Consider the following 27,814-nt stretch of genomic DNA (forward strand, 5'->3'; position numbering starts at 1 on the left):
AATGAAAAGATGACTTAGCTCGGAATATCTCTGATGAAGAGAGGTGGCCTAACGGCTCCGTAGATGATCATGGATGTTGAAGTTCTTTGATATTCCTTTTATAGAATCGGTCTTCACCGATTATACTGCGTGGTCGTTCGTCGATCAGATATTTGGATTTGTTCTTTAGGCTCACAGGCTCCGAAAGATTGGGATTGCGTTGGGTTACACTTCTTGTATGAATCGTCGTCTCAAATTCCTTTTTTTTTTTTTTTTTTGGCTTGTTTTGTTTTCCCAAATGTTAACGAAATTATAAGAATGTGAATATGACAGGACTAGACTTTATATCGACCGTTCGCTTCGACCCCGGCTCGCAGAGAGAGAGAGTTACACTTATTTCACCGGATAGGTGATCTTGACCGACGTGACACCTAGAGTTAAGCGTTTGCCCTTTATTTTGAAACGTTGTATGTGCTTAAGGCGCGTACATACGAATTACTTTATATTCTATGTGACTCGCATGTAATATCGTTACATTACAGTAACTGATCAGAAAATTTATGATCCTGCGAATTCGGAATATTGAAGTCTGAAATGATAATACTACCTGTTTTGTTTGAAATGTTCAAAAATCGCAACAATTTTTTCAATACTATATCTGGCGTCGAATATCAATGATTAGAATGTTGTAAAATTTTCAAAGATACTCAAGAGATAAAAGACGTTTGTTAACTCACGATACAAACCACGACATGATTTATATGCTTCACTCCGTGGATCATGACCAGGGGCAAAGTTTTATGCAAGTTTTTATTTACCTCCTATACAGCTGTATTATTTTCGTATAATCCAGAAATTTTACGTTCCGTACGTAATATAGGTGAATATGTTTATTATACACGTGTACGACAGCCGTCTAGTAGAGGGTTTGAAGTGACGTGCTACATCTCGCTGTCTCTGAATAATTCAGTAGTCATAAAACGGGGATCTGCGTTTGCGACCTTTCCTATCCTAAAATGGTTCTTCTTCTTAACGATAACCAGTGCAAAACAAGCTTGGAATATATTGGCTAGGGAACTTTCCTGGATGCATGCGACAAGATTGGAGCAGCGCGGATCGAAACTCGGGTATTAGCGAGACTGGAAAAGTAACCAGCGTTGTCATTTGTGTAAAAAGCGTGTATAAAGGAAAGGAAGCTAACTGGCGCCCAGGAAAACATACCAATTCTGGCATCACTCCCATTTTCGGTCACATTTTCCGCTCGGAAACGGTTCACAACATCCACACAATTAAATTGTTTTACTGCTTGTTACTTGGCAGTCTAATTTTCTCAAAATTTCGAGTACTTATCGAGGCTTTTACCTATCCACGGACTACATTCACGAATTATGAACGAGGCACATTTTTCCCATATTTTCCACGTCCTGCGGGCATCGAAGATGGGGAAGTTAGCGGACCGAAAACGAGACGCTCCATCATCCTGAAATGGAGGAGGTCGAGAGAGGTCTTCGGCTACGTATTTCAATACACTTCGATACATCGTCGTGAACACACTTCACCGATTTTATGCCAGCTTTTCTCCTCCTCTTCTTACACGCTTGAGCAGCTTTCCAATTTACCTAATTTTCGCCCCGAAATTCCTTATTGCATTTCCGAAAGCTGTCACGCTTGTTCAGCGAATAACCACCGACGTCCAATGCTGCAATTAATTTACGCTATCAATTCTAGTATGCAAAAAAAACAAAAAACAAAGAAACAAAAATCAACTGAGACATGACGATGTGAAAATTATGACGAGCGAGAAATATCATGCTTATGAAAATAAGCGCTGACTTCTGAGATCGTATATCAAATACGGAGTAAAAGAAGAAGCAAATCCGCGCCTGTATCGTTCGACTGAAATCACAACTCGACGACGTCGCGATTGATTTACAATTATTCGAAATTGCCGGCACGTCTCGACTTGATCGTAAAACGACTAACGGCTCACTAATTTTCCCAACGACGCGGACGTCGTTGCGTTTCATGTCCTACATTTTCCCGACGTTTCCATTCCTCGTAGAAAACACACGGAATTTCCGAGCGTGTAAACGGCGCAGCTATACGTACCTATACAAATCGAGAGCACGTCGCGAGCAGAATACTCCTTCTGAAATCGCATCTTATATTCCGTAAAAGATTAAATTTTGTGCTCTACGACGAAACTGCAGACGACGTGTAGGTTCAGGTCTAAAACATCAGGCAAAACTTTTATCCGGGTTGTCTCATGTCGAGAAAATCGTGTTTGTCATTCCTTGGGGAATCCAATAAGTATGGTTGAATTTACCACGGATACGTTTGCTCGCTGCGCTATCGTCGGAAAATCGAATTTAGAAATGGCTGAAATAATAGACGATGACAAAAGAGAAATCAATATCAATACCGCTCAATGCAATACCGCGAGATTTTCCGCCCCCCGTTGTCGTCTTTTCCGACGAGTTTTCTCCCGGAACGCGACGTCTTTCCATGGGAAAATATCCAGTCTTTGCATCCCGTCCTGTGAGCCTCAACGCGTTATGGTCTGACGGTATAATACAGGCGTGATTTTCCATATTCATCGTTTCGAATATTCGTCAAAATATGGAACGCCTAACTCTGGGCAGGTATCGAAATTCATTAATCATCTATTTTGAATACGCAGTATTCAATGCCTTGATATTCGATCAATACCTTTATAGATGGATAGATGAAACGTACAATACCTGTATGTATCAGCGAGGTCAAATAATACGTTTCAACGATTTCTCCGCTGCTCGATGTATAATGAAGAAAGATCCCCGCGATACGTCTATTTTTTTCCACCGTTCAACGAACCGTCGGGTTTGATGAAAATAAATGGCACGAACATTAGTCTCACGACAGCGAATTTCCACGGTGCTTATTGCTGGTAGTTGGAAGCAACACAAATGTAGTACGTTATTCTTATTGTTAGTCACCGCTATTCGTGAAAAAAGTTAAGGACCGAAAGACAGAGAGAGAGAAAGAGAGAGAGTGACAGAGTGTGTGGTTCGTGTCTCGAATATTAATTGAATTTTTTTTTCCTTCTGGAAAAGGTGGAATCATTTTGGGGAAAAAATGTCGTACCCCTTTTTCGTAGCACGTAGACAGTCCGATCAGTATTTCGAGCACGCCCTCGAAAACGAGAGGTGGAAGTAAGTTCTCAACTCGCGTAGGTACATGCCTATATATACTGGGACAGAGACTGCGACTCGCAAAGCAAACTTTTGGAAAACTCTTCGTCTCTGCGAGGACGCTCGGTTTGGTGGGGAAAAAAATTAATGGACAGTGAGCCGTTTCGCGAATCCAGTTTTTTCCGTCAAAAGAACTTTCCCCTCGAATTGATCCGTCGCTCTTCGAAGGCTGAAAGGAGGCTGACAGAGTCGAAATAACGAGAATCTCGTGCTGGTTAAGTCGTTAAAATTATAATCATCCCGGGTAAAAACTATGTAGAATTATCAGAACGACTCTCGAGTCTTATCTCCGCTACGCTGCGGTGCTTCGGAATTATTCTTCGGCACGACGAAGCCAAAACGGTACCCACTTCTCCCTACGAACGGAAGAGAAAAACCCTCGTCATCCCGCCGACTATAGACTCTGCAAATTGAGAGATTCTCCCAAGGGGCGCCGGCTTCGCGCCGAATGCAACGCTCGTCATCACGTAGCGACTAGTGGAATTCGTTGAAGAAAGTTCGCGATGTATCTCGTCTCAAGAATTTTCCGGGAACAGTCAGCTTGTCAGAGAGCAAACTCGGTTAAGCTTCGGTAAAGCGACTTACGCCGAACGTGCGGCAATCGGAAAGCTCCTCAAAGCGCCACCAGACGTTCCGCCATCCTGTTCTATCCGGTGTTTCAACTTAACGGCCAATTTCCTATCGCCGTTAACGCGCTCCACGAGACCCTTCACTGTTACTAATCAAGTTAAGAGGCTCGAGTTCGTTTTGCCGAGAACCTGCGAACGGTCCTCGACTCCGCAACGGACCAACAAACCTCCCAAGTATATGAGCGCTCAAGGTAAGCGGCCGCTCTTGACGACAAACGTGGGTCGGGAGAAGAGCGGTGCTCACCAATTTACAAGCTCCCGATGCCTCTTCCACGCAGGCTTTCCTCGATCACTGTTCAACTGGGGTAAGTCAACGGCGCCCTTCCTCGCATCCTTCCATTTACTAACGAACTTTCAATCACGCCGAGTGCTCTTTCCGCGGGAAAGCTCATTTTTCAACTCTCCAAAAACGCAGAAGAATAATGGACACTCGGAATTGCTCGCTTCGATTATTGCTTGAATACCTGTTGAAGAGTTTTTTAGTCCCTTTTCGTAAGGTGAAAGGGGTTTAATAGCTCGGCTCGAAAGGATATTTTTCCGGTCACTAATTTCGGCCGTTAGGATGGATTCGGAGTAAACCCTGTTATCTGAATACTCGGAGCACTTTTGTCTAATTATGCGGTGAATCCTACTACGTTTATTGTTTGACATTTTAATTACGGGCTAATGATACTCAATGATCCGCTGATCATGTTGTTATTTATGTGTACGAAGAATCAATTTACCAATTAATTTTTTATATTCGATTCTAAGACGTTGAACCTCTCCAGGAAACTCGATAGAAGCTCGTTCTTAAATTTGAAAAATGCGAGGGCCGTCGAATTTCTTCTCAAGTTCCGCCCTTGACGCAAATTATAATAGCTTGCGTCGAGTTCAAACTAAAGTGTAGAATAAAAGTAAACGAAATGATTTTTGTATAAAAAAATCAGATCGCGCTCACTCGAGTACAAATACGAAGTGAACTATGACAAGCAACGGATGTAAAAAATTCTTGACTGTGTTACATTATTACCGTAACACAAAAATCAAATTTGATGAGAATTTATTGTCGGTATGGTTTTACTCGCAATGATCATTTCGCTCACAATATTGGAACCTGGTAGTTTGTATTAATAAAATCGTTGAAATTCGTTAAAATTTCTCGGGAATATCCATGATAAGATTTCCCTCAAAGTCCGTGTCAGCTACTGATTTGAATTTATGTGCGTTACTTCAGCCCGAAATTTCACCTCGTCCGGTGTATATGGATATGTATGTGTGTACACGTATATATATGAATACTTTTCCTTCGTCGGATTCCGTCACGTTATGTGAAGAAAAGATTCCGTGAGCGACATTACCACAATATTTATAATAAATGAGTAATCGCGGAGTAAGTGTATCTGCAAACAAAAATGAATTATTTCTCCCAGTATGCGTGGCGTATAATACATCTCGGAATAATAAAACAAAAAGAAAATGTTCGTTATTCTTCTCTTTTCGGTACGGCTTTCGACGTTTTCAATTTACATTCCCTTTGTTCATTCTGTCGGTAATAAGAAAGAGAACAAAAAAAGGACGACAATAGATCGCTTTTCTTACGTTGTCTTCATCTCGCGACTTTTCCTCTCATTGTTCTCCAAACTCTTCGAAGACACTTAAATGTCCAATAAAAATTGTTTATATTAAAATCACCTCAGATTCGGGACTCGGTCGTGACACTTATAGCTGATGTATTAAAACTCCCGAATTTTTCCTACCCTTCGAGAAATTTCCATATTATTTTATACGTAAGATCTCAAGCTCAAAAGACTTAAAAGCAGGTGGTTCGAATTTTAGACTCAAATAAATGTTCTCTCTACGTTCAGCCAGCTGCAGTCAAATATGTGAACATTTGATTACTCTCACGAATTGCAAACACGAGCGGAAGGTAATCGACGTCAAAGGAAAGTCCCTCCAATGTTTCGTGATGAAGAAGCAACCGATCAAAGTTCGAACTAATCAAAGTCGAGCTCAACGCTTCAGTAAACGTACAGACATTTACCGAAGTCGAATATTTCAGCCTTCTGTGTTTTCTAGTCTCGTGAATTCTTTATCCTCGAGATATATATCCAGGACGTTTATAAAGTCCGTGAGGTTTTATTTTCGTACTAGTATTGAAAATAACTATAATTTCAATTTTTATCATCAATTGAGTGTTTCTTCGCTAAATTTCGTTAATTACAGTCGTTATTATATTGGTTTAAACGCACGCCCGTATTTTCCGGGTTCAATTTCGGTCACATCCTTGAGGTTTGAATCCCCGTCACACGTTCTCTATAATGTAATAGCGCAAGAGATGTTTAGGCAGGCTAACGAGACCATCTAAGACATTCAACACTCCCACAGGGTATCAAATTTGACTCCACTAATTACGTGGCATACCTACGATTTATCGCGTTACGGACTAATTTTTGTTCACGAATGCACGCGTGGCCGTGATTGTCAGACGTTATTAATTTTCGTCTCACCAGTTATTCGGAATCCCGAACAAACCATTAATAATTCCCCCGCGAATCGAAAGGCGTTCGTGGTTCAATTCACGCTTCATCGTTTCCTACAATTTATTTTCTTTGCGAAAAGTTGTACGATTCTTGGCGTGTTTTCGCACCTGAGCGAATCCTCTGTGGACTTGGTATATATCGGGATCTTCTCTATACCTACATCGATATATACATATATGTATGTGAAAAGGATCACGTCTCGGGTGGAAATCCGCGTTGCCATGATACTGTTGCTGTGGTTACGACGTGGCTCCTGGTGTAGAGGTTTATAAAATCATTTCCTTCTCGGCAACGCCCCAGTTTCGAGTTTGCACGAACTGTTATCCAAGGTTAAGCTTGCTCGATCCGCACCAACGATAAGGGCTGAACCTTATCCCGTTGACCGTTATTTACATCTGGGTAATTATACTCTCGGAGGACCCGGATATACATATACATTTATATATACGTACCCCCGTTGGCCAAAGCTGCGAAATTGAAGCTGGCGAGCAATCGGAGAAACTCCTCGTGAAGAAATACTTGCTTAAATTTCGGCGGCATTTTCCCCTGGCTATATTAATCGCTGGAATTTTTCATTAAAATTAGTCTGAATCAACGTCAGTGTATTACTTTCAATTTTCTTACAATTTCCTGCTTCACTTTTTCGGTGCGAATCTTAATTTATAAAAAAAAAAAAAATATGCGTCACGTCATTCCGCAAGATTAATCGCTATTTGGACAAAGATCCATAGATATTTTGCAGGACTTGCACGTTCGCCACGTATTTCGACTTTATCCAGAATAAGTATCGCTCGTTTGTATTTGCACAGATGAGGCTCGTGAAGAAGTTAATCGATGCGATATTAATCACGTGCGTGCCCAGCTTTGTTAGTCTTAAGGCTTGAGGGGTGAAAACCGGGAAAATAGGTGGTGGAAGATCGAGGTGAGCCAGCGTTGGACCCTTCATCATCGATTTTGCAGGTTCGATTATGGACTTGAGTTTCGACGGCCATATAAATCAAAGGGTAGACGGCGTCTCGCCATGATCAAAAAAAGAGTCTCATTTTATTCCCAAAGCCGACTTATATCAGCCTGGTTTAACCTGCCGTGGCATAAGGTGTCAATTTGATTTATGATACTCCATTGATACCGTGAAATGAAAAGTTTTCCAACTACACAATCAGCACAAAGCATGACGTGCGTGATTTAATAATATTTTTGTTTATTCGAAGGCTTTCGCGCAGTCGTACAATTCCTCATTTCTATTTCAAATATATGCTCACCGGAGTAAATTGGCAATTTTCCAGCTGGACTGGTATCAACCCAATCAGATCACACGCAGTCAATACAATAAATTTGGTGAGTAATCCGAGATTCGCTGATCAGACTCTCGGTTCGTTACGTAAGAATGTGATATACGTGTAACGGGGGACGAGCAATCCGGGTCCCTTGCCTCTGAGAACGCAGAGCAGAACGGATGATACGCAATAAGATTGGAGTCTCAGCGTGTTTTCTTGTCTTTTCTTTTTTTTTTTTCGTTAGGCTTTGCGCAAATTGGAGCTCGCGGAAAGATATTGGGGGGAGGAAAAAGGAGAGAAGAAAGAGAAAAAAAGTTTAATAGCGAGCGCGGCTGGAGCTGAGGCTTTTCAACGAACGTTTTGCCGAGTCTTCAATCGTCCAAAGTTGAATATTCTCTCACGTTTTATACATAAAAAAAAAAAAAAAAAAAAACAAGGCTGAATAAACCTCTGTGCCGCCATCTCTTTGATACGAGGCAGGATCACGTTCATTCTGAGAAATATACAACACGCGTGAATAGATTCAACCTTTCACCTTTCGCCCTGAAAACAATCCCAGATTTTTTATTACAAAATGAAAGGATGAAAGAGAGTATGCGGTTCAAATACAAAAGTTCGGCTGATTATGGTTGACGAAAATACTTTTGCGAAAATTTTGCAAGTCACGACTGAAGTACAGGTTAGTAAAATATTACACGCAGTTACATGGTAGCATCTTCAGAATTTTGTCATGGTTTTTGAATTTTATTATCATTATCTCATTACAGTTGACGAAACTCTTGAGATACAATAACGGAAATTATCATACTCATATTAATCTGTCTTCTACTCCACAAAACTACTTTCAAATTAACGCGCACGGAGATTAGGATCATCCCGTAAATTAGAAGGTAATCTTCTTCTCTCGGCGCAATTATTCATGTTTATCGAATAATCGAATCACCTCGCATTCCAGACGCCATATTACGCATTGTCTTGGCGTGTAAATGAAAAAATATTTAGTGGACCGCAGTTTAAGGTATTTGTCACGCTACGATGCAGCGGTTCTCTGGATCGTAGTTTTTGTGCAACAGTTGGGTAAATTTCTAGGTTCAATATCGTGAGGTGTATAGGCTTAGCAACAGGTGGGTTGCATTCAGGCTCACAATATGCCCCGTTAAAACGGAAACTTTTGAACCGTAATGGTTGGGTATACGCGGATTCTATGTATGTCTAATGCCACTGCGAGTGACTCCAATTAACGTCCGTGAAGATTCTTCGTCCCTAAACTCACGAACTACGAGGTAAAATATCTTGAAGATTTTTCCCATGCCTCAGTTTATGTAAATAATCAGCGTAATGCTCGTATGAATGTCGCAGAATTTCGCCGCCTCAATTTTCACCCTGAAGATATAAAATAAGCGATTCTTTTTCCCTTGTGTACGTAGCTTGAAACATTCGAAATCAAAAAAGAATTGCTTGAACCAATTTTTTGTAAGCAAGTGTGATTTCATAATCGAAAAACGTTACTAGAAATGGAAAAATGAAGATACAGATTTGCTAGCCAGAGTTCTGAATGCTTATACAATATCAAAATTCTCACAGTGGCGTTATTTCATTAGAAATTTTAACACATTAGAAATTGGGACGCAAACGTCCAGCCACTGTTGTAAATCGTCCGCTTTAAAGCTCCCGGTGGAAGTTGCTCTCGTCACGTGAATGATGCGAGTTAAAGCAGCTAGAGAGTAATTGGCACTCTACACCTGAAGCTATGACTGCAATGGTACTTCTGTGTTGTTATTTCAGGTGTTTTGTTGCGCCACTTCTGTGCTAAAAGGCGAGCAATTGGTTAGGTGATTCAGTGTAGTCGGATATGTATATTCAGTGATGGACTCACGGGTAGTTACGTCGCATGTTTCAACGATGCACGCGAAGTTTAGGTGAAATCCTTGCAATAAAGCTGATGAAAACTGTTCATGGTTAATTGATTTTATTTAATAGAAGCGAGCTGATCTTAACACCGGCAATTTTATGGGTGAAGCGCGAATCGACGCGTTTCACGGTATAATAGGAGCTAAAAATGATGATCAATTAGCGCGGATACTTGAGACGCCTCTCCCAATTTACCTGCAATGAAAACTGCAGGAACGCGTAAATGTGCGAATACCTAAGAACAAGACTGATCTCTTCTGCCACCCTCAATTAAAGGAGGGCTCAAGGAGAATTTTATTTTACACCCGACGGTTTCAAGTCTCAGAAAGTGAACTGTTAATTAACTTCGCGCCCAGTTGTCCCAACGAGCGTACGCATACTCGTTTTGTCCACGGCAACTCAACTAAAATGCCAAGAGAATCGTATTTGCCATGTCAGAGTCGACGAGGTTCAATTGACGAGTAATTTTACACCCGCGATATTTTCCCCGTGTGAAGGCGGGGTCGAGGATGTGCGGAATCGAAGCAAAGCCGTCGATATCGACGTGCGGTTTTTACTCCGTGGCGTGGGTGGAAAAAGCTTCGGTCTTACTTGTTGCTCCCCGCTTTATCCTTCGGTTTGAAGAACAACCAACGATAGTCCTCACTTGGAGTTTAACCCCCTATTAAATGGTCTGCTTGAATGGTGATTTTTTTATTTTAATCAGGCCTGATTGAAGGACGTTTTCAATATCGGCACAACTTTCTTCTCGGCTTCTGTATGAAAAAAAATTTATTTCATTTATCGCGATTTCAGGGTTTTTGGGAAACTTGCGATGCCCGGAGCATATTTCTTTGCTACTTCACGTGTATGGTCAATCTTGGAAAAAATTTGATCCCGCTTTCTTCTCGTACCTCGTACGGATTTTCGAACGCAGCGCGGTAACAGATACTTCAGACTGTGGAAGGTTAGGCAGAATCATTGAGGAAGCAATTTCCTGTCAATTTCCCGGGAAGTATGGAGAAACGATAACGGAGACGAAACCTGCCGCAATACACAGACATGTGTGATTGTACTGTGGACAACGGTTGATAGCTTTCAAACTGGTTTTAAATTCGCCATCAATTGTCGTATTTTGATACATTGACCTTGGAAGAATGAAAATGCGAAATTGACCTCGAGTAATTAATTCCTACGATACGGTATCGAAAGCAGAAAAATTCTTCTAATTAGCATGTATCAATTCTTATTCTTTCGCCATTCTGCTCTCCAAGCTGCTCCAACGGTGAAAAAATTGGCCTTCGCAAATTCGGAAAGCGGAGTAAATATTCACAACTGCATCCCACCTTAACTTTGATCCTTCCACATGAGACTTAAATTTTGTCAAAGTTTTTAATTAAAATTTTCAGATCAACGCGATATTTACGGCCTGTAAAATCAGATACCCATCATAATCGCAACCACCGCACGTTTCGTTCGCTTTAAAAATTCACGAGAGAGATTTCCCGCATTCACCGTACCATTTGTCATTATTTTCATTTATAACCGTATCCTGTCAACTTGAAATCCCGAGTTTCAACCAGATTTCAATTTCTCTTTGGCGCGAGGAGGAATTTTCACGAATCGCTGCCTAATAATTCAGCCACCGAAAACTCTCGAGCATCGCTTGTGTATTACATACATGATTGTTCGTGAAAACTTTGGGGTTGCTAAATCTGACTGTTACTTTAGGACAGTGGAAAAGTGCCGGATGAGTACATCGCGTCCTCGATCCCCGAGCTTACGTTTGGGTTCGGAACATCACGCGCATCTGCCGCCGAATCCCGAATCCCTTATCTCTAAACTGATCCTCGGACTAAGGGAACATTTAGGAGGAAGGTTTCCGACCCTTGTTAGAGGTCGCGAAGACCTTTCGGAATACGCTGTAGCCTTCTCGATTTCCTCGTAGCTCGCCCACTCGCGTAAGAATCAATTGCAAATAACATGTGCAGAAAATAACAACGCGTTGTTCGTTTTGCTTTTCCCTTTTTTCATTCGCGAGCAGACTGAAAATATCACACGGACATATATGAAGAAGGGGAAATTGAAAATGATCTGCATTTTTGACATTCCTGATGGATTGCGATCAAATATTTCCCCGTGGTGTTCTCGCTCCGTTTCCCATTCTTCGATCCCACGGGAGTCGAGACCTCATATCGGATTGTATGTGAAATTCTTTCTATCAAGGAATGCCGAGTGGAAATTTCCTCGCCGGGTGAATTAATGAAGTTCACCTCGTGGGCGGTGCTGGGCTGCTGCAGAAACGGCGTAACGCAATTTATGCGATAGAAGCTATGCATGTGTAAGTAGAAAGATCGCGTAGACTCGGTGTACTTGCATGAAAGTCAATACTAGCGCGTTACATTCGCGTAAGAAATTATTCCTGTGCAAACGGAGGACAGAAGATAGAACGCAAGGTACGATTTGCAAGCTAATTCTTTCCATTTTTCTCGAGCTAATGTACGCCCGGTGAAAGAAAAAAAAATACTCGGGATATCTGAACGTAATTTGGAATGCTTTGAACTAACGCAGAGCGCCTTTTATCCGGAATTCATGAATATCTGGATGAAAATTGCACCGTGTGACATCTTGTTTCTTTTACAGCAGCTTCATCGCCTTTTCTTTTTGTGAGCTTGAATCCGCAAAGCTTTTGACGAGCGTCTTCTTTACAACGGAGCTTTCAAACAGAGTCAGCTCAATTTTCACCTGATGCGAATCGTGACTTTCACGGCAAACGGAGAATGCCAAAGCGAACTTTGCAGCAATTTTTCCAATCGACGCAGGTCCGCATAGCACGTGGATCTGAGTTACGTATATTGGATAAACGTGACTTGATATTCGCTGAACGTGTTAACCGACTACGAACGAAACTCTGGCGCAGCTCTCAGATTACAGAAACTCGTTGAGTCGCAAAGTTACAACAACCGTTTCTCACACGAGAAACGAATACCCATAATTCACCTATAAGATTCCTGACTGTTCGGCAGCTGTACAGAGCTGCAACAATAAAAATAATAGCTGCACTCTTGTAGCCCAGATTTATTCAAATGAGAATTCTGAAAATTACTACCCGGTCACGATATTTCTGAAACACTTGTTCCGTTTATTGCATTATGAAAAGTGAATAAAGGAAACATGAAAGGGGAACTAAAGAAGGCGACCAGAGCTTCACTCGGACTCGATCGATACGGACGTGAAAACGAATAGAAGAATTTTCAATTACCTTCTGTTTATTGGACGGAATGTACAGAACACTTATTTGATCCATCACGGTCGCTTGGTATCACCGCTTTCACAACTCGACCCACTATTAATCCACCCGTGAATTTTATCATCTGCGTTGATAACGCGATGAGATCTTTCCCACCCTTCCAAATCAATTCCCATTCATGAAATGAACAACCCGTGACTTGGTCGTCTTTCATCAGGCTCGATTCAGCCGTTATCTCAGTTTCGAGATGTCACCCAGCCCGTTTAACGACTCGTGGAAATGGTTTTAATTCTCGGACAAGAGGCTTAAACCCGAATATGATCAAGCCTCGAAACAGGGCTGCAGGAGAGAGAGAGTCCTGGTTTTAACAAATCAATGAACCAGCTGCAGAGTCCCATCCTCGATCGTTGTCAAGTGACGTGGATCGCTGAGTCTGCACAGTTTAACAGCATCGATTACCGCTCGAATCGATCATGCAATCCAATCCACACGATTCAAGCCTCCCGCTCTCCCGCGTAATCTCTGAATCGCCGAAATCATCGGGCATTAAACGATGTTGAAAACAACGAGGAAGAATGGGCGTGGGTACGGGATTTCACTCCGAATTAGCGACAACTCACAGGAGAATTAATCGAGGCCATTTCAGGAAGAACCAGGGATTAAACAATCTCCCGTAGTTCGTGAAAGATTGTGCGAAGCGAAATCACAAAGGTGCTGGAAAGATGTCGCGATAAAGAGCCTCGTCGTTTACTCCTGCAGCAGAACGTGATTTTGGAAAAGCTGGCTTACTCATTCGTCATCGCGGGATAATTCGGGACAGCTCTGAAATGATATTGTATCAAAGTCGGGAGAAGAATATAAGGAAAGTAATGGACGGGAAGACGAGACTTCACGATACGGAGTTTTTGGTTACTCCACGTCCTGCAAGAATGAGAAAAGTTCCATACCAAGTCTAGCCCGGGTTTCGAGTTTTTCTACTTTCGCCAACTTCTCGCTACGGTAAAGTACACACGTTCGGTAAGATCAGGGACACACAAGAACGCGAATGACTATCAAGCCTTTCATTTCTTCGCCACGGTAGAGAGATTACCTCTTCGGCTCATGCTACATTTTTCTTTACTCGGTCGCATGGTTTCACGCCGCTATGCTTTTCATTTGGTGAAAAATTACCTCCCATTTGCGACGGCGCATCAGTGACGGATATCCAACCCTGAACGAGGGCGTCAGAGATACCTGGAGTCATTTTTTATTGAAAATTTAAGGGGTCTGGAATCTAGTTTGCGATACAGAGAATCCGCGATCCGTCGACGAGAGAAATGTTTAGTTGCGATCGCCACACAGTCCTTGACTGATTTGATTTATCACCACTGCCGAAAAATATAACGCTGGATACTAAATGACAATTAGTCTTGTAATCGTTCTTTTTGATTGTCGTTACTGTTACTATATTTCTTTGTAACTGTAATCGCAGGAAATAGTTACTTGCACCTTGGTTCTTAGGAATTTCAACAGTGTCCAAACAGTTGTTGTAACGTTACCTATTTTACTCAAATTTTCTAGTTGCTACAGCAAACGGAACTCCTTTCAATACGGTTATATACTTAATTCCATAGTCCACAGTAAGAATTTTTCTTACTTTTCACATCCCAAGACGTATATGTTGTCGACGTTTTTTATCCGCAACTCCAGACATCGAAAAAAAGGGTCGGAAGAGAGTGAAAGATAGATGGATATAGGATTGTTTTTTCACCCTGCCCAGCAAGAGCTTGAAATTCTTCCAAAACGACGATTTTTTCGTGAATTGGAAAGGCAAAGAACTTATAACCTACAGATTCAATGCAGAATTCGTAAATATATTGCACTCATGTATTCTACTTGTTCTTCATCTATCAGAGCATGATACTAAGTTATATAATTGGAAATTTCAATGGAAGGGTGAAATTCAACGAATCGTAATCAATCAATTTTCACTGACATGTCCAGTATGCGACTCAGATCATCTGTAATTTTCAATCACTGTCTCGAGAGACAGAAATTGGGCATTACGGTGTAAAATTTCTGTAGGTATGTCAATTGTGAAGAAAATAAATACAGCTCCTCCAGAAATTCTACGTTGTAAAATACGAGCGCTGGAGGACAGAGTGAAAATGGGATATAAAAAGCGGAGGAGTGAGAAAAAGTAGAGGGTACAATAGAGTGCACGTTATATACTATAATGTTATGTACCTACCCGTTGGCCTGGAATTTCGAGGGTTTTATTGCGGTTTGGAATGTGAAAGCTTGAGCTCGGGAAAAGCTTGACGAAAATTAAATTTTATTTAGGCGGTGGAATCGCGGGAAAACGATCGTCGAGCTGAATGATCGGGCGACGAAACGTGTTTTCGCTCTATACCCGGGACAAAAAAAAACGTAAGTACATCTACATCTTCGGTGTTTACCCGGTATAAACACGATAGCAAACATGGTCGATAATATTCGATATGCGAGCGGTGAAAAAAACACCGAGCAAACAAGTCGTGATACCCATACGTATATTTCAGGCACAGCTGATAACCGCAGTACACATTCTGGATTTGGGATACCCGAGAAGGAAACAAAGAACAAGGGCGAATACAAAAACGGGAAAGCCCATTCTTTATACTACGAACACAGCTACGTGTAATCCATGCAGAAACCAAATGTATAATTTGGAATTCAAATTAAGTTTTCTACGTTCGCATTTTCCGCGTGCCGATTCGGAACGGAAGGGAAAAAGCGTAATACAGTTGATTGGTATTGTTCGGAGAAAAAATCGATGCGCTTGTTACGTGCTTCTAGAGAAAAACTCGATACCGTGTAGTGGAATTGAGTCGGAATCCGACGATCGGTGAGTAAGAGTCCGGCAATATTTGATACAGAAAATAAACTGAGACGAGAGTAACGGAGAAATATAACGCAAGAGATTCACTCTCGCAATAGGCAGTAGCGCGGAGTTCGATGTCAGGCTTATAAATTTGAGAGAGGCTTCGACGATCGCGTTTCCAGGCAAGCATTTGTCGTCTGCCGATACGATATACGTTTCGGAGAAGTAAGGTAAAGGAAAAAACCACACCGACGCCACCCCAATAATTTATTTACCAAACCGTTATACGAACATGTGCCATTTCAACTCAATTCACAAATTCGTCGCGTTCAATTCCGCGTGCATACATGTGCGCTAAAATTCAAGAGTGGCTACATCGCGCGAAATGCTGAAACACCTTAGAAACGCGCTATTCACACCTCGCTAACACTTTGCATGAATTGTACAGTGACGGAAAAAACCAAACTAATTTCCGAAACACAATGAAACGCGGTTACGTATTTTCTCAGCCACTTAAATGCTTGCTTTCGCCGTCGGCTTAATCGCACGAGCTTGCAACGCGTGTTGACAGGTTAATGGCTTCACCTGCCCTCCGCACATACGTCTTTGAGGGTGTGACGTGTACCCCCTAATAATTGTTACTTGGAATTGTACCCGACTGTTGCAACACAACGCAAACGCTGCTACGTCAGCGCTCCGTCTATAGGAACCAACTCTTGTTACCGAATCCAAATTGCACGCCATGGACTTTTCATGTAGTTTCAACTACCGAAAAGCACCTTCAAAATCTTCCCTGTCTATTGTTTTTTTTTTTTTTTCTTCATTTGTCAGTATAGATTGGCAGACTTGTTCCTTGTTCATAACAAATTATAACAGAACAGTGTTACATTTGATACTGAAGAAGTTAACGAGATGTATACAAATATTTTCAACGGTCTGGACACGCCGGAGGGCAACAAACGCTACCCAAACGATCAATCATATCAGCCGAAGACTGCTAATTAACGCAAGGCGTCAACCATGTCAACACTTGCTTGTCATTAGTCTCAACTTCAAATCACGCATACGGTAGCGAAATTCCGTTGCACGCAGAGAACCGTAATGTATAAAATAGTTTTCAAAGGGTAAACCTACAATTTCACACCATTCTTTATAGGCAGCTCATCATCGGAGGGGTGGTTAATGACAACCCACTCAATTCAATTAAACAATTTGCCTGAAAAGTTGAACCGTAAATACGATCCCCTCAGATTGCCAAACAAATTTCCGGTTGGGTTTCACTTGTTTTAATTAATACCGAAAAGTTAAACTTTCCGGACTCCTTAGTTTACATGTAGAATAATCGGATCGCAATCGGACGTAAAGAGAGGTGGATTATTTATGACAAGTTCCGCACTGTTTCACTCGCAAAAAAATAGTCAGTGGAAAGTGATGGAAAGTAGTGAAAAGTTTATTAATTGCGCCTTTTTGGCAAGTCTGACGCTCTTGTCGCGAAGCCCTTGTAAAGTATCAATTCTCTCCAAGGTCACATCCTCGATCCTCCTGCGCGTGCAAGGGAAAAAATTGTTGGCATCAGACTGGGCGGTACCACAGCTTCCAATATATTTTCGCGAGAAGTTTTCGGTTGGCTAACACAAAAGGTTCCCATCAGCTTGCTGACCCGGGTTTTCCCTAGCTTTATGAATATACCGAGCCCGCCAGTCTCGGTGATTTTTGAATTATGTTATGCAAATTTCAAATCGCCGAGGCACCCAACTTGTAGACATCTGCACGACGCTCCTGCATGTATGTAATACGCATGTATGATTTTGCCTGTCTTTACATAGATAAATAATCAAGGGCGTACATCTATATACATAGGATGCAAATCTGAGTAAAGTATACACTTTGCAGGCGGGTAGAAATGACGCTCTGGATTAAAGCTGGGGAAATACAAGGCAAAGGTCCAATCTTCACGAGTCAGTATCAAGCGGATTTCATTATTTCGCGGTTTTGTACAGAATGGCAAAATTGACAATCGCAAAATAGAAAAACTCCCTTATCTTACCCTATTCGCCTGGTTAGAGTAATTAATGCATACCGCGATTGGAAAATTCTTAATTATTACCCAAGTTAGGGTGGAGTTCTAATCCCTACTTATATGAGAAGTAAGTACAGTTGCTTATTCAATCTCTCGGATCGTAAATGAACGCGTGAAGAAACATGTCAACTCAACCTCGTGATCGTTATTGGAAAAATTGATTGATCAACGAAGCAGTGTAATTTAGCGACGGATGAAAATTTGTCGGTAATTAAGATGCAATTTTAGACGATCACGAGTTTTAATATTTTTTCATTGTTTTTCAAATAGTCGTTGATCCATCATCCTAGCCAGCCTAATGAAAGCTTCTACATGCATTTAAATTCGAACGGGCGCGGAATTCAACCGGCTTGAAACGTTTCTCGAGTACCTGACAACGAAATGAGATGAAAAGACGTTTTTTAAGGACAGGCAGAGCGGCAGTAAAATACTATCTGCACTAATTTCGAAGCGAAATAATTGCGGTGCGCGCTTGCATGATTGCATGTGGGAGCGTCTTTGGCTGTAAGGAAGAAGCTTGAAACATCGATAACATTTTATTTCAAACTTACCCGACGCATAACGCGAAGCGAAAACGAAGATGTCTTCATTTTGGTCGTAATCCTGGCAAACTGGAATACTTTATAAACACGGCGCCTGTTGCTTATCTAGTACCAAAGAGACGGCTGGTTCTGAGACCGATATTATCCCCGTGAAAAATCTCCCGCGCTGTACAGTATGGTAATACGTTATATATAATTTGGAACTAATAACCAACGGAGAATTCGTAGAATGAAAAAGAATCCTGTCGACTCGGAGTAATCGAGCCTTCAGACTAATTTCCGGAATCCTTATTCGCCCTCACTACAGGCGGTCGAACGGCTTCTTGCGGCGCGGTTTTGGCTGCCCTTTTAATGCCCCCTGATCACCGAGCACCTCGCTGCCACGTTGATCGCTGGAAGAAAAGCTCGGCTCTCCAGTTCGCGACGTTATTCACCAACCAAAGACGAAATGAAGAAGAGGAAAATCGGGATGCACGGATCTAGACGCGACTACCAGGCGTCTGATGCTCCACAACCGGCGGCTTCCACTCCTTGGGAGCGGACCTCCCGTCGTCGTCGAGCTTTCGCGCACGCTCACCAGCTCAAGGACCGTTGTCAGGGCCGAGCTTACGGACAGAAGGGCCACTATTAATCACCCATAATTACTCCGAGGTGAGATATAATTATCATCCACTTTTTGCCGATGAAATCTCCTATAAACACTTGACAGAAATCGATGTTGCATCGGTGTCTACCATTTCGGAATTTACTATGCGAAGTACTTTTCAAGATCGCACCGCACAGATACCGTCCCGCCTCTGATGCGTCATGTTCGAGGATTCGTATTCTCAATTAGACTCGATACTCGAACAATTTATTGGAACTTGTACAACGCATCGAGGTATAGACTCACGGTGAGATATTAATTTTGCGCAATCAAGAGGCCCTTAGTTACAGACCATTGAAGTCCTTGGTTTAGAAAATATCCAGTCATTGACTGTTGAGTTTCAAATAGGTACACTATATACATTATTTCGGCGAATCCATTCTGCAATCCAGTCAATTTTTTTTTAGACTCAACTCCAACAAGATCGCTCCAAATGTAGGTAGATTAGCCACCGTGTACCAAGGGTTCGTACTCAAGTAATTCATGCCGCGGTGAGCTGCTCTCTCAACTTGATATTAAAATAATGGTTAAAGTTAGTTGGCGGTAGCTATATTTCTACCATGAATTCGCCCCGTCGACGACGGTGAAAAGTCTCGGGGCTCTATTTGACCCCGCGAAGTTTTAACTTCTTGGTCTCTTACCGTTTTAACCCTTTGAACCCAATAGAGAACTGAATTTAAAGTGCTTACTATTTGTGCAAAGCAAGCGCCGTTCAAAATCGAGGTTACGAACGCGCGGATACTTGATTCGTTTGAATATTAATATTGCAAAACGCCGTGTTTAAAATACTTTCGAAATGTCAAGAAATCCGATTCGCCTGAAGTCACTCGTGAAATCGCAAATTCTTTATTAACTTACAGGATTATAATTCCTTAGTAAACGGCCATGCTTAAAATAGCACGAGAATGCTTTCGTTTTTTTTTTTTTTTTGTGTAATTTTTTCTTGTACGTGCTTTCAAATTCTCCGAACTTTTCCCACATTACTGTGACTAGACAAGTGCAGCGAAATTTCTACAATTGCCAAGTTTCATACCGAGCAGACTGATGCTGTTAATCTTGCAGTTCGGTCAACAAATTTCTAGTAATTTATCCAGTTTATTCCCTAGACGAGACATTCCGAAACTGTAGCAATTAGATTTCATTACATCGTAAATTGCAGTTATCTGACCAAGTCCAAGGCACTCGTACCTATTCCGCACAGCGAGCAAATCGGGGATCTCCAAACGAAACATTCTAACCTGAATAACGTAGAGATGAAACTAGTTGGCTATTACTTGCTAATTTAAACTCCATCGGAATAACGCGGAAAGGTTGAGGTGTGTGAAAGTCGGTATTCGAGAAAAAATAAAACCTGTAAATTAGTTGGCGTACTCTTGCTGATCGAATAAATCATGTTGTGAAATTTCTGCTTTATGGTGCTTTAGATATAGGAAAATACGATCAGCTGCTTGCAGTACCGCGATAATTGCTTCATGCGTATAATATCTGCGGCAAAGTTTTGCGAAAGAAGAGCTTCCAGAAAAGTTTACGATCTCGCAGACCCTGCGCTGCGTCCCTCGGTAAGTGCCTGCAATTTTCTTCCCCGTCGATTTAAATTACCTCCCCGGGAGTCGTGTTATCAACAAATTACGGTATAGAGCTCCGGTTGCCGTCGTCACGTCTGCGCCAGCTTTCAAGCTTTATGGCTTTGTTTTCCTGTAACAATTCTACCCTGACATCAGCGGTAGTTCGAATTTATTCACGTGGTGTAAAACATTTTTTATAATTTAGCATAAGCGATTATTCGTATTCTCGTTCGATTAGCGGTGAATATTTTTACGTAGCCACAGGAGACGAATCATTTGGCACTTTAGTTTTTCTGGAAATAAAAACTATCGTTGATGGTCAAGCTTGCTGTACTGATACGAATAATTAGATTTCAGAAATATGATTGCGCAAATGGCAAGAGTACGGGATGATTGATGAAACCAATACAAGCTTCCCTTATCGGATGAGATAAAGCCGTGGATCCTTGGCGAATACTCTTCTCTTGAGCTTGACCGTGGTAGCAAAAAACCAAGAAAATAATATACATAACCATGTATACTTTGATCCTTTGGAGTAAACTTCATCAGATAGCGAAAAAAGAAAGGCGAAATCGAAAGATGCTTCGGCGGCATCGCGACGCCACCCAATCGCTTCTATAGGCATCGTCTTAGTTCACCGTATTCTTTTTGGGATGCTGTTATTCTAACTTTCACTTTCATGCATCGCCCGGTCAGTCGGGTTTCAAATTTACGGAGTAAGTTCGGACATACGCATGGAAAGAAGGGATTCCTTCACATCGGTGCTCTAGCCGATTTGTCTTTTGAAAAACGGAGACAAACAAAATTGTTCACTGACTTGGGATATGTGATTTTCTCCAAAGCCTTAACAGCAACCAAAATTGTATCTTATCCATAGTGAGTGATTAACTAATTCGAATTGTTACAAGAAACCTGCAGAGCAACTGAATTTGTAAGAAGTGTAGCACGGTTCATTTCGCACTTTTTTAAAAATAATTTAGAATCGCTCATGTAAGATTTCATTATTGTTTCGAGTCACTTCAATCATTTTCTTTCTCAACTTGCAGGTCGATAGGCGTATTTTCTGTGTATGAACGGTGTGTGAATGCACGTATTGTTTCCGTCCTCTTTTTCTTTGTTCATCCTGAAATAACTAGTCTTTCCGACAAGGCTTTCTTTGAATAAATCTATGAGACTCATTAGTCCGATGCAAATAATAAGATTGTGTGTTAAAAATTTCATTTCGTTAACCCGTATCCACGTTTAATTTATAATTGTCTCATTTCTTCACGGTTCTGCATTTACTCACAAAATTTTAGATCTTTACATGCTCGTTTTCAGAGCCTGAACATGTTTAAGGGGCTAGGGTGAGTTGGGAGGACAAAAAAATCGCCTTATTGCTGTTTTTCTTATGGCGGCTGGCTTATTTATTCCCACAACAGGACTTTTTCAATGAAATAATACATTAGACTGGGCCAAAAAAATTGACTATTTTTTTTTTTGAAAAATATATTGAGAATATCATTCAGTATGGCAAAAAAAAAATTTCATGATATTTTAAGCCCTTAATATTAACTTTAAGAGGTCTATCATCGCTATTTTTTGATTTTTCGTAATAATTTGACGTTTTACGTCAGAACTGTCGAAATATTGAAGTGAAAAAATTTATGTTCACTTATCCCTTTATAAAATTAAATTCCCTACAAAAAAGGTCTGATTATAGATTTTTGTCAGACAAGCCGTTTCCGAGTAGTTAAGCTTAATAAATTGATATAATTAATCGAGAATTAATCGAGAAATTATATCAATTTTTTTGGCCCAGTCTATAATACATGTTTCAAAAAGTTACAATAATTTTTTCAAGACAAAATATTGATTTGCAGCGGGGTTGTAAGCGGTCTCCGAGATGTCGAAAGAATGACGGCTTACGGTGTTCACAGCTGCTCAAGACTGGATCATCTGTAATCAAACATTTTTGTGGGATCATTAGGAATAGAAAACTGCTTTGTGAATCACAGGTAAGTGGAAGCGCAATGTTGTTCCAAGTCATCAAAGACATTAAATATGTAAATACATGTATAACGAAATTTTTGTTGCAGAGAAGTTTCATCACATAATGACTACAGTCAAACCAAAAATGGCGTTGTGCATGGCGATTAAGTGAAGATCAGCTACCAATTTTCTCATCTCCAAGACCAATTGAGTTGAAGAATAAATTTGAACAATAATTACCTTTCAACTTTCGAATACTCTTACGTATCCTGGAAAAACTCTGCCTGGTCCGTTTCACCTAATACGTCATGTAATTTAAATCAAGAGAAATACTGAGAAAACTTTCATCGTTCGGATCTAACTCTTGATGCATTGCTCGCAGCGTATTCGGATTCAGATTGCGCGCAATCGATTCCTCTCACAAAATTACATCTATGTAGCGCGTCAAAGAATAAATTGCAGCATTATTCATATTCGTCGAAATTTTGTTCTAAAATTCAGAGAAGTTGGCCTGACTTTCTTCGCGATTTTTGTTACAAAAAATTTTCATCCCTGTATCTATTCATACCACTATTCTTAAACTAACTCGACTTCAAGTATTCCAAAAACAGCGTTCAAATCATTTTGGAATCAAGGCTGATAAAATACTAATGAAATATGGGGAAATTAATTTATTCATTCATTTTGATGCAGGTTAAATTAAACACTAACAACACAATAACATACGGTATACATCGTACCATGCAAAGGTGCGCTGCGCTTAGACGCAAACCAGAACTCGAACTATACTTACTAAGTAAGACCTTGACTATCTGATATAATATTTTTCATCTTCTACTTAAAATTAGGTATAATGCACTCCTGTGTCCTGTTACGATAATTAGAATTATTGGGTAATGTTAAATCATACTTTTGCATTCCCGTTTATCTTTCAATATTATACCGTTTGGTAACTAGTTGAATTACTACACACTGACACAAACACTTGTATTCGAAGAAGTAATATTGAATAAACAGCTGGAACTTAAAGGCTATGAAGTCGTGATTTTTCTGTTTCACCTTTTTGAAAATCATGTGCAAATTTGATGTGTTTTTGCGACGATTTTTGACCCAATGTTGGATGAGGTTAACCATGCACTTTTTAGAACCTGGAATATTTCCGACAATTCGTGGACTGATGAGACCTTAAGGCATGCAAAGAAGACACCTTGAACAACGTTGGATCATTAGCCATACAGTAGAAAAATGAATGATCGTTTTAAAGTTGTAACTACTGATCAGTTGCTCAGATCGGGAATCGGGTTGATTAATTCGACCCCCAAAAACTTGGAAAGCGCATCAGAAGAAGTTGAGGAACTACGAAGTAAACACAAGTGGATATGAATAATCGCAAAAATTCTGTCGTTTTCAGCTGTAAGTCATGAACCGTTGCTCGCATCGTATTGGGACTGGGCTTGAACGATTCCTCTCGGAAAAATACGTCGGAGTAACGTCGCCTGATTTAAAAACCCAAACAGGTGATGGTCGGTGATTTTTGTTTTTTTTTCTTATAGGAAGAAACAAAACGAAGCTTCTTCAAACTTCGAGTGTATATTAACACACAGTTGAAAAGTACGTGCAAAAATTTTTATGATCCAACTGTCGCAGAACGGCAGAGTTGTTAGCTGACCCGTTAACTAAAAAACATATCGGTGGTCTAGTGGAGTAAGTCTCCGGCAAAGCATCGCTAGATACCAGGTTCGATTCCTGGCTCCGTCGTTGATTTTTCAAATTCACCAGTTGTTCAAATTTACATATTTTCTAAAAAACATATCTTTAGTCAACGACCGACCATCGAAGTGCCTAGCCGCTTGGATCTGGAATCGTTAGGAAAGATGAAGTGCGTATTTCTTGTCTGAAATGTGAGAACTAAATCATTATACATCATATCATATCATCATACATTATGCATCATACATCATACAAAGTATTGAAGTTCGAAACCAAAATTCGGATGTTCAAAAAGTGAAGTCACCAAAAATTTTTTTTCTCTTGACGTCATCGATCTAGAATCAGCTAGCCGAATTCCTCAGTCTGAAAACAACCGCGGAGTTAAGCGGAAGAATGAAAATCGCGCTCCGCAGATTTCGAGTACCGGGTTCTCTTCCTCCTGGATCCTGCGGTTCAGGTCCGCTACCTGGTGAAACTTGACTTTCAGGCCAAGCGCTCCGTAGTTCTGGCTGTCCGGGTCCTTGACCTTGTGACTTTTGACCTTCAGAACTAATTTTCCGTAGTTCTGGCTGTCCAAGTTCTTGACCTGCTGACTTTTGACCAAGCGCTGCGTAGTTTCTGCGCTCCAGGTCCGCTACCTGATGAAACGCAACTTCCAGAAAAAGCGCTCCATAATTCCTGCGCTCCAGGTCCGTTACCCGGCGAGACTCGACTTCAAAGGGAGGACAAGGAGCACGAGGAAGAAGACGTGGAAAACAAAGGGGACGAGGTGGACAAGAAGGATTTTTAGTGCAAGCATTTTTGGCACAAATTTTGATGATTTTGAAAAGTACTGGAATAAATTCTTTCTGGCGCTATTCCGACGTAACGTAGCAAGACAAAACGATTAAGAGCAGTCCCGATACGCTGCAAGCAGCGAATCAAAAGTTACAGCCAAAAAACCAGAACCTGTGTTTTCGACATTTTGCAGCAGGTGCTTTTTCCTTCGTGATTTCTATCCAGTTGATCCCACGCTGTTTTCGCTGCGTTTTCTGAGTTCCTAGGGGTCCAATTGGTCAGAAAAGGATCATACAACTCGAATCGGAGACCAAAAGTTTTTCGCCCAAAAAAACAGCAAGGCTTACCCCTTTGTATTTTTGGCGAAAATTTTCGCGATTTTGAAAAGTGCTGAAATCAATTCGTTGAAGCACTATTCCGACGTGATTTTGCGAGAGAAATCGATTGGGTGCAGTCCCAATACGCTGCGATCAACGCATCAAAAGTTACAGCTAAAAAACGAAAACCTGAGATTTCGACATTTTGCAGCAGGTGCTTTTTCCTTCGTGATTTCTATCCTGTTGATCCCACGCTGTTTTCGCTACGTTTTCTGAGTTCCTGGGGGTCCAATTGGTCAGAAAAGGGTCATACAAATCGAATCGGAGACCAAAAGTTTTTTGCCCAAAAAAACAGCAAGGCTTACCCCTTTGTATTTTTGGCGAAAATTTTCGCGATTTTGAAAAGTGCTGAAATCAATTCTTTAAAGCACTATTCCGACGTAATTTTGCGAGAGAAATCGATTGGGCGCAGTCCCAATACGCTGCGATCAACGCATCAAAAGTTACAGCTCAAAAACGAAAACCTGAGATTTCGACATTTTGCAGCAGGTGCTTTTTCCTTCGTGATTTCTATCCTGTTGATCCCACGCTGTTTTCGCTGCGTTTTCTGAGTTCCTGGGGGTCCAATTGGTCAGAAAAGGGTCATACAAATCGAATCGGAGACCAAAAGTTTTTCGCCCAAAAAAACAGCAAGGCTTACCCCTTTGTATTTTTGGCGAAAATTTTCGCGATTTTGAAAAGTGCTGAAATCAATTCTTTGAAGCACTATTTCGACGTAATTTTGCGAGAGAAATCGATTGGGCGCAGTCCCAATACGCTGCGATCAACGCATCAAAAGTTACAGCTAAAAAACGAAAACCTGAGATTTCGACATTTTGCAGCAGGTGCTTTTTCCTTCGTGATTTCTATCCTGTTGATCCCACGCTGTTTTCGCTACGTTTTCTGAGTTCCTGGGGGTCCAATTGGTCAGAAAAGGGTCATACAAATCGAATCGGAGACCAAAAGTTTTTTGCCCAAAAAAACAGCAAGGCTTACCCCTTTGTATTTTTGGCGAAAATTTTCGCGATTTTGAAAAGTGCTGAAATCAATTCTTTAGAGCACTATTCCGACGTAATTTTGCGAGAGAAATCGATTGGGCGCAGTCCCAATACGCTGCGATCAACGCATCAAAAGTTACAGCTCAAAAACGAAAACCTGAGATTTCGACATTTTGCAGCAGGTGCTTTTTCCTTCGTGATTTCTATCCTGTTGATCCCACGCTGTTTTCGCTGCGTTTTCTGAGTTCCTGGGGGTCCAATTGGTCAGAAAAGGGTCATACAAATCGAATCGGAGACCAAAAGTTTTTCGCCCAAAAAAACAGCAAGGCTTACCCCTTTGTATTTTTGGCGAAAATTTTCGCGATTTTGAAAAGTGCTGAAATCAATTCTTTGAAGCACTATTTCGACGTAATTTTGCGAGAGAAATCGATTGGGCGCAGTCCCAATACGCTGCGATCAACGCATCAAAAGTTACAGCTAAAAAACGAAAACCTGAGATTTCGACATTTTGCAGCAGGTGCTTTTTCCTTCGTGATTTCTATCCTGTTGATCCCACGCTGTTTTCGCTACGTTTTCTGAGTTCCTGGGGGTCCAATTGGTCAGAAAAGGGTCATACAAATCGAATCGGAGACCAAAAGTTTTTTGCCCAAAAAAACAGCAAGGCTTACCCCTTTGTATTTTTGGCGAAAATTTTCGCGATTTTGAAAAGTGCTGAAATCAATTCTTTAAAGCACTATTCCGACGTAATTTTGCGAGAGAAATCGATTGGGCGCAGTCCCAATACGCTGCGATCAACGCATCAAAAGTTACAGCTCAAAAACGAAAACCTGAGATTTCGACATTTTGCAGCAGGTGCTTTTTCCTTCGTGATTTCTATCCTGTTGATCCCACGCTGTTTTCGCTGCGTTTTCTGAGTTCCTGGGGGTCCAATTGGTCAGAAAAGGGTCATACAAATCGAATCGGAGACCAAAAGTTTTTCGCCCAAAAAAACAGCAAGGCTTACCCCTTTGTATTTTTGGCGAAAATTTTCGCGATTTTGAAAAGTGCTGAAATCAATTCGTTAAAGCACTATTCCGACGTGATTTTGCGAGAGAAACTGATTGGGTGCAGTCCCAATACGCTGCGATCAACGCATCAAAAGTTACAGCTAAAAAACGAAAACCTGAGATTTCGACATTTTGCAGCAGGTGCTTTTTCCTTCGTGATTTCTATCCTGTTGATCCCACGCTGTTTTCGCTGCGTTTTCTGAGTTCCTGGGGGTCCAATTGGTCAGAAAAGGGTCATAAAAATCGAATCGGAGACCAAAAGTTTTTCGCCCAAAAAAACAGCAAGGCTTACCCCTTTGTATTTTTGGCGAAAATTTTCGCGATTTTGAAAAGTGCTGAAATCAATTCTTTGAAGCACTATTTCGACGTAATTTTGCGAGAGAAATCGATTGGGCGCAGTCCCAATACGCTGCGATCAACGCATCAAAAGTTACAGCTAAAAAACGAAAACCTGAGATTTCGACATTTTGCAGCAGGTGCTTTTTCCTTCGTGATTTGTATCCT

The 27,814-nt window shown here is 41.1% G+C and overlaps 1 protein-coding gene and 1 long non-coding RNA gene across 2 annotated transcripts in view; one reads left to right on the top strand and one right to left on the bottom strand.

The window, feature by feature from the left end:
- Positions 1 to 18,410, bottom strand: part of LOC124213015 (calmodulin) — a 107,879-nt gene extending 89,469 nt beyond the window's left edge. The window contains exon 1 of the mRNA XM_046613781.2: positions 18,251 to 18,410. Coding sequence (XP_046469737.1) covers positions 18,251 to 18,289 — 39 coding nt within the window. The 5' untranslated portion in view covers positions 18,290 to 18,410. The remainder of the gene's footprint in view (positions 1 to 18,250) is intronic.
- A 115-nt stretch (positions 18,411 to 18,525) lies between these two features.
- Positions 18,526 to 23,394, top strand: LOC124213019 (uncharacterized). The gene is made up of 3 exons (XR_006881798.2): positions 18,526 to 18,892; positions 22,315 to 22,449; positions 22,531 to 23,394. It is a non-coding gene; the product is annotated as an uncharacterized lncRNA (long non-coding RNA).
- The last annotated feature ends 4,420 nt before the right edge of the window (positions 23,395 to 27,814 follow it).

The sequence above is a fragment of the Neodiprion pinetum genome, chromosome 2, assembly GCF_021155775.2.
Source record: "Neodiprion pinetum isolate iyNeoPine1 chromosome 2, iyNeoPine1.2, whole genome shotgun sequence".
Lineage (NCBI taxonomy): Eukaryota > Metazoa > Arthropoda > Insecta > Hymenoptera > Diprionidae > Neodiprion > Neodiprion pinetum.